The sequence below is a fragment of the Egretta garzetta genome, unplaced genomic scaffold (genome assembly GCF_000687185.1).
Source record: "Egretta garzetta isolate BGI_Z169 unplaced genomic scaffold, ASM68718v1 scaffold353, whole genome shotgun sequence".
Classification (NCBI taxonomy): Eukaryota; Metazoa; Chordata; class Aves; order Pelecaniformes; family Ardeidae; genus Egretta; species Egretta garzetta.
The window spans coordinates 1,652,716-1,660,861 of NW_009259307.1; the positions used below are offsets into that span (position 1 = coordinate 1,652,716).

Genomic DNA, 8,146 nt, shown 5'->3' on the forward strand with positions numbered 1-8,146 from the left:
TCTCCATCCGGACATTGAGCCATTGACCACTACCCTCTGGATGCGACCATCCAGCCAGTTCCTTATCCACCGAACAGTCCACCCATCAAATCCATAGCTCTCCAATTTAGAGAGAAGGATGTTGTGGGGGACCGTGTCAAAGGCCTTGCAGAAGTCCAGATAGATGACATCCATTGGTTTCCCTCTGTCCACCGTTGACGTCACACCATCATATAAAGCCACTAGGTTGGTCAGGTAGGACTTGCCCTTGGTGAAGCCATGCTGGCTGTCTCAAACCACCTCCCCGGCCTCCATGTGCCTTAGCATTGCTTCTAGGAGGATCTGTTCCATGATCTTCCCGGGCACAGAGGTGAGGCTTACAGGTCAATAGTTCCCGGGGTCTTCCTTTCTACCCTTTTTGAAAATGGGCACAACGTTTCCCTTCTTCCAGTCACCAGGGACTTCACTTGACTGCCATGACTTTTCAAATATCATGGAGAGTGGCTTGGCGACTTCATTGGCCAGTTCTCTCAGGACTCTGGGATGCATGTCATCAGGTCCCATTTGAAAGAATAGTACCATCCACTAAAGTTACAGTGCTTGAAGTGCACATCTTTATTTAGGTGAAGTGTTCAACAGTAGTGATGCAGGATGGGGGAAAAAGTCACAGACTGAAAATAGCAGGAAGGTGTAAGAAACAGGGACATGGATGTAAGGAAAAGGAAATAGTTTCTACACCAGGGTAAAAGGAATCCTAGGCTGAATAGGAATGTTATTGGATGGGAACAACTGGGTTGGTCATGAACAGCTAGTCTAAGCAGTAGTTAGAATTTCCTAGAAAAAGGGAGGGGAGTCAGACATTCATAGATATGAGAACACAGAGAAGTTAAAGGAATTATTGACATTAATGGTAATGCTTGGAGCAAGTCTCAGCAGATAAGGCCCGACGATAGGATAAGCAAATTGCTCAAGATAGGAAGTAATCTTTTTAAGAGATGAGATCTTTTTAACAATACACAAGGTTTAGAGAGAAAAGAAAGGCTTCACAGGAAGCATGGTAGTGAAGGTGATTCATGCAATCCAAGAGTGAAAGAGGGAAATAGAAAGGAAAAAAAAGGGGTGAATTATGTATTAAATGAATGAATGCTGTGGAAAATAGAGCAATGATTACCAGCATGTTTAGAAATGTTGGAACTTTTCACCTAGGGTAGTATCTCTAAAGCCTGTCTAAGCAGATTTCAGACTGCTCTTATAGACTTGGGAAGAGGATAAATGCTGTCATTTTCCAAAAAAAGTTACCATCATTCACTTCTAGATTAATAATTTAAAAAAAAATTATCAGGAATGCATTGGTACCTAAATACGAGAATGTATTTAGAACACTCCCACTTGAGGTAAAGATTTTTGCTTGCTTGAAACCAGACAATTTCACTGATCTCTGTCTTGCAGCTCCAGTTAAATTCTGTTTAAATTAGGCAAATCTGAGCAATTAACAGGTGAATTAACTAGAGACAAACTCCTTGTGGGTTAATGGAGAAATGAGTGGCAGAAAGATTATTAGAGTAGACTTCAGTGTCTAAACCAGAAAATTACATAGAAATTAAAAAAAAAAGAAAACCCAAACCCTATTTAGGCATTTTATTTTTTCATGAGACTCAAAGACATTATCTAAGCCAGGCAAACGTTGTAACCCAAAATGTTAAGATCTGAAAGTTCTGTTCACAAACCTTTCAAATATACTGTCCTACATTGGCATGTCTTAAGCCAGCCAGCTGAGGCAGGAGAGCTGAAGGATGCATCCAGACGGAATCAGCTGAGCTGGTAACCCTGGGTATCATGGCATTATAGCAATGGGAATGGGCGCCCTTCATCCACATGACAGGGTGAATGGCTGAAACTTGTTCAAGTCCACACAGCTCTTTACATCTCACGGAGACGTGATTCCTGTGAGAATAGAATTTTCTCTCATCCAGATATTACTTGGATTTTTCTAAAGGCCAGAAAATCCAGCTCCAACCATACCTCCAAACACAAAAATCATCAATTATAATTATAGTATGCTCTTTAATTCAGAAAGTATGTTACATATAACTAATGCATCATAAGACTAATCTCGTGATGTGTCCTATATCATCCATCAGTTAAAAGCAACAAAGCTTCCATTGCCAGATGGATTAGATAACATATATGAATTAACTGAGCTCAGTGAGTTTTTCAAGCATCTGTGTAGCCTCAGTGAAAGCAATAAGATCATTTCTCTTTATTTCTATGGCACAAATTCATTGCACAAGCTTAGCATATAAAAAAAATTGTTAATTCAGTCCCAGTTTCTTCTGTGACATGATTTACCAGAAAAGGTAGGACTTAACAAAGAAAGGATTTTCTTATGCCTTATAAAATGATTTGCCAGTACCGGCTATATGTCTCTCATTGAATGGTCAGAACTGGACATATATGCACCAGTGGATTCCACCCTGGGTAGAAAAGTTCTGTCTATTAAGTAATTTGTTTTGAAAGGCACAAACTCAGATTTTCCAAAGGGCACTGTAGTAAAAATTTTGTCCTTAAAATTGTGGTGCTATCTTGAAAAAAACCAACAAGCTTTTGCTTGGTTCTACCCACAGAGTATTTTTTTCTGGATTGATCAATTTTGTCCTACTTTCACATTTCTTGATAAACACATGAAAGCTTTTGTATCACCATAGTCATCCCTTATCTCTGTGTTCTACAAAGTAAGTATTAATTACAGGAATTATAATGTAGTCTGAACATATGAAAGGATAACCTAAGGTGGCTTGTTTTTTAGCGAATGCTTTCCAGCTCTGGGAATTATTCTTGCCAGCTCTCCAGTGAGAAGGGATTAGTTTGTTTCCAGAGCTAACAAGTCTGTCTTCACCTTCAGAGCTGCCTTCAAGTACGTGAAGAACTTCACTTAAAATCTGGGGACCTGCTTGCTGAGAGAAAGCAGTTTTACAGGAAAGATGAGGAGGCCTTAAACTGTGTTCCCCAGTTAGAAGTTCATGGCGTCTGGCTAAGCAGTTTGTTTCAGCAGCATTTGCTTCGTTGAGGTCTCAGCTCGGTGAAAAGGCTGTTGCTTTTGGTCTTAAAATAAGTAGTGTCATTTTCTCTTTGCAATGAATTCTTTCATCCAATCATATTCCTGTATGCAAATATACCGTAGCTGGTACAGATAAAAAAGCACAAATAAAGCTAAGAGCTCAGTCAGGACAAAAATCACTGCCCTTCCTTTATACCTCATTTCACCTGTGTTTCAGGAAAGTCCTCAAACTCCTCAACTAAAAATATGAAGAAGCAAGGTTCAGATGGCAGTCCTGCTCCAGTTTTGCCAGCGCTACCAGAAGCCCTCAAAAATCTGAAAATTAAATACACCAAGGTTAGTAGCATTCAAGTTTCTAATTTTTCTTGTGCATTCAGCTCAGACAGTAGGATGTGTTCATTTTAATTTTAGATGAACCATGGAAGTAACTGTAAATCAGTGCTTAAAGTGTTTGTTCTGACCTGTTTCTGATATTATACATAATAGCAATTAATGTTTAGTGATCCTCTTAACCTAAGTATTTCAGGAAGTGTGCAAGTGTGATAGAATCATCTCATATTACAGTTGGGGTGGGTGCTGTTTTTCTCATGAAACAAACTTTCTGCAGTGATAAGTTTCTCAGAAACTATAAATGGAGCAAAGAAGGAAAAGTTTCACTTTTCAGAACAGTGAGAACAAGTTAAAATGTTAATGTACTGCATCATATTACAATCAGATTTAAATAATTATATCAAAAAAGCTTATGCGGAAAGCGATGTGTGAAAATGAAACTAAAATAAAATTCATTCCACTCACATATTTTTCTTAGAAGTTATGAATCTGGCTTTCAGCTTAAACAAGTAACAATCAATAAAACAGATAAAGTTTACCATCACTAATTATTCAATGTTTTCAGGATTTTTTTGTAATAGCAAATTATTTCCATATGCAGTTAGAAATACACTGATAAAGAAGGTCTGAATCCAGACTTGTGTTCCCAGCTTGAAAAGACCCTTTGCCTGTTTTATATCATATTGTGCAAATATCTGCAAGAACTTTGAACAATCTCTTGGCAGAAAACACTGCAACTCTGCCCTCTGAAACTTTCAGGTAGAACAATTGATCAGAAAGGATCTCTTCTCTTTGGAAACTCCTCAGTTACAGTTCATTATCTTTCTCATTACTATTGCAATGGAAATAAATTTCATTTTCTATAACCACTGCTTATTTTCTTTTCCAAAAGCAAGGTGTTCACTGATTATCTAGATTAGTTGTTTTGAATTCCATTCTAGCCTATTTTTTTCATGGAGTAAACCTAGCCAGATTTCAATGCATGTCTGTCTTGAATAAATCACACAGGACCTTACTTTGTAAATATTTAACAGGCTACAAAAGCTATGTACTTCTGCCATGTGATAGCTCTCTACTGCTCTTCCTATCTCAAAAAAAAAAAAAAAAAAAGCTTAATTCAGAGGAGATAGTTTAGTACCTGAGTCCCAGTGGCGTTCTAGAAACTACAGTGCTCCCTGTTTGATTTTTTTTTATTTTTCCAAAGGAAAACAACTAGTACAAGCAAAACACCAGCTCAGAAATCTGATGTAACTGAATATGCAAGACATATATTCCTGTAAACATTTCTATCCTTCTAAAATATTTAGTTAGCAAAAACTTATTCCGTTAATACAAAAAGCAATCACAAGACCAGCAGCATGGCCAAAATGTCTATAGTGCAGAGTTAAGGTGAGTGTCACGTGGCAAATGCATGTTTCTTTTGCCTTGACAATAGATACCATTTCCTTAAAAACTGCATATAATGTCTAACTGTGCAGAAATGCATGTGTTTGCAAAAGTGTGTACCTACAAGTGATCAAATCCAACATGTCCTTACGGAAGCTTGATTTTTGCAATGCTTTCCTCCTCTCTCCAAATATCACACAGGGTTGTCTGAAAGCCACAACAGTGTACTGAGGGACAGGAAGATGGGGTAATAGAAGCATCACCCCATACCCAGCAGTCATCCCACAATTTAATAAAACCTTTCCAATCCTGTCTTCTTACTCATCCTGTTCCTCTCCTGTCTCATACAAGTTAGAATGTGGGGTGTGGGATTGTTTTGGCTGATTATGTTGGAGGGATCAAGATGAGGGAAGCATTAATTACTGCTGAGGTATTAACCTTTCTGTCTGAAGCACCTTGGACATCAGCAGATCACTCAGCTCTGGAAACTCAATTTTCTCTTTTTCTACCATGGCATAATATCAACATCCATCACAAAAGGATCTGAAGAGAGGTCTGCAGGAGATGTTCCAAGGTCTTTCCTCTTTACTTAACACTCTCTCTATTTTATTTTCTATGAGAGGGATCATTTGGGGCCTTTTATAGAGATCATTTAACTAAGTATTTCCATAAGTCTAGGGATCTATAGGTTGGTATAGTTATGTTTCAGATAATGCCCTTCACATATAACATAAAACTAAACACACTTCAGGAAATGTGGATTTCAATAATTAATTTGAATGCATTTTAAACAGTTAAATTGGGTTAGATGTTGAACTGCAGTGATCTTGAATCGGTTTCATATCTGAATCTCCTTTAAAGATATTCCAGTGTACTGAATGAGTGTTGGTAGCTGGCTAAAAATGTACTGATAAATATTTTTCTTCGTCAACACTGCGGAATTAGGCAATGAGTGTTTGACAAATTATTTCTGTCATGATGCTTTCACATACACTAAGCCCTATGGTGCTCCTTTAATCAGAGAAACTCAGATTAGTTAATTATTAGATTGTCAAATTACATGAGGGGGTGAAAACAGCAGCACATTCTCTCACTAAACTGCATGTGAAATATCAGAAAGTGTGGAAGGATAAGCCTCTCAGAGTGAAGAAAAACTATAGCTGAGTATCACCTGTGTTGCAATCACTAGCTCCACATAAAAGGTGAGGGGTAAAACCACAAAAATATAATCAGAATATCTGAGGAAAGGTAATCAGCTATAAAGGTACTATAGAAACATACTCTTTTTAAGATTAGCTGACTTGGTAGATACAAAGCCACTAACCAACAAATCAGAAAGTTTAAATAAATAATGAATACAAAGAGTATGTTCTCTCATTATTAGTTCATTGCAGCACTAAAATATAATTCCTGCATCAATAATAACACACAGTTCCCAGGGAAAAAAAAAAAAAAAAGAAGTTACATGAAAAATTAGCCAAATATCAACTTCCTGTAAGTAAAAACCTGGGAAAAAAAAAAAAAAAAGACTTCACAGCAGATATTCTCTATTGACATATTCTTTTAAAGCTTATGATTTCATTCCTTAGTAGCTCCTTAAATAATTTCACATATTTTAACTGCATTGCTTAAAGAATACAGTGAGACTCCATGATATGTTTCAGAACTACTAAATCAGAACTCACAGTACTTGAAATGAGCCTCCTCTTGGCCCACAAATCTCTTTCAGGTTTAGATGTAACTGTAAGATTTATTACAACCATCAAACTCAAGAATATCTGAATGACTGTCATAATCTGTAAGAGTGGGTATGAATAAGGACCAACAATTTTTCAGCACTGCGCATGACCTCACCTGAGCGATGCTCAATTGCTTCCAGCATGCAGGAGCCCAGACACAGCCCTGGCACCTCACCACTCTTCCCAGCCTCTAAACAAATGCTGGGGGTATTATTTCCTGGTTTACTGTCTGCCTTAAGAAAGCTTGTGAATATTCAGCTGAGCAGCTGTTGAAATTTGGTGATCGCTTTTACCTGTGTGAAACAGGTGGCTGGGCTCATTTGAAGAGCATTGTCAAGGAAAGCTTTATCATAACAAGAGTTGTAGGCTATCTGAGGTCAGATTTATTAACATTGGAAGAGTTTCTGGTATCTAAAGAGAAGATAGCTTAGACATTTCATTCCATATTTATAAAGTTACCATTAATAGCTAAGTTTAGGATAGCCCACATTTTAGATAGTTCTATTACTTTTCTTGATTACGTCAGTCAGTGAAAGAGTGGCTGCATGGTGCTTAGTTGCCAGCTGGGGTTAAACCATGACCCACTGTAATATGGATTATAGTTTATAACAATAATAGTCAATTACATAAAAATTCTTCCCTGACAAATAATAAGTTTATAGGCAGATGCTGAATATGGGATCACGTATAGGACGTTTGCAACATCAGAAATCAAGTATTCTCTTCTCTAAATTGCACTTTTAAGTCACTTGTACAGAAGCACTGAGGCCTGAAACCCTGTATAGACTTTGCACTATATTGTACCCACAAAAAGGGGATCCTTATTCTAAGGAAGATGCAGCAAGAAGTTATGTTTCATAAAGAGATGGCACCTAATATAGAGGCCCTACAATCTACTTCAGCAGAGCTATGGTGTGGTCCATCTGAGACAAAGCTGTCCAGAGTCAAATACTTTCTTTGCTCATGCAGCACAGACACAAATATGGCACTTCCCATCTAGCAGATACTTTATAAAATTAACTCACGGTCTGTTCAAAATACTCAAGGACCGAAGGGAAAAAAACCACTGGGTTGACAGAGAAAGGCAAAGAGCAGGTCTCATCTTCCCATTCTCCAGTCAGGTCATTTGAGTGACCAAATCAACTGTCTAAACAATGACAGAAATACTGTAGTCTTGCAGTCAACCCCAAAGAGTGAACAGTGTCAGATTATCCGAACTGTAATCAATCCTTTCAGAGAATAAGGATTTTATTGCGCACTGGCACTGGGAAATAAACCCAGTCAGAGGGGTTTTGACTGCAATAGCCTGTTACCTGGGGTCAATTTTAAATACTGAACTTTAGCAGTGTACAGTCTCATCTACAAGATGTGTATTTCCAGGTCTAGTGCAAAGAAGTCTGAAAGTCATTAATTCTTTGCATTGTTGAAATAAAAGACATCTCTCCTAAAACCACGAGTGAAATAACAATTGCAAAATGCTTGGAACAACATTTCTAAATCCTTGCAAAAGAAATATGCAACCCTAAACCTCATGGGCCATAGTCATCACAGACACCCCCTGCACAGCATGTGCCACAGAAGGGTGGGTCTTTTTACATCTGTGTCTGACAAACTAACACAAAAAATCTAAGCTGCCAAAACACTGTAACCTATT

General features: G+C 37.8%; 1 protein-coding gene across 1 annotated transcript in view; it reads left to right on the forward strand.

Moving 5' to 3' along the window:
• Window positions 1-8,146, forward strand: part of ALDH1A1 (aldehyde dehydrogenase 1 family member A1) — a 57,062-nt gene that overhangs the window by 15,534 nt on the left and 33,382 nt on the right. The window contains exon 5 of the mRNA XM_009636126.2: window positions 3,255-3,373. Coding sequence (XP_009634421.2) covers window positions 3,255-3,373 — 119 coding nt within the window. The remainder of the gene's footprint in view (window positions 1-3,254; window positions 3,374-8,146) is intronic.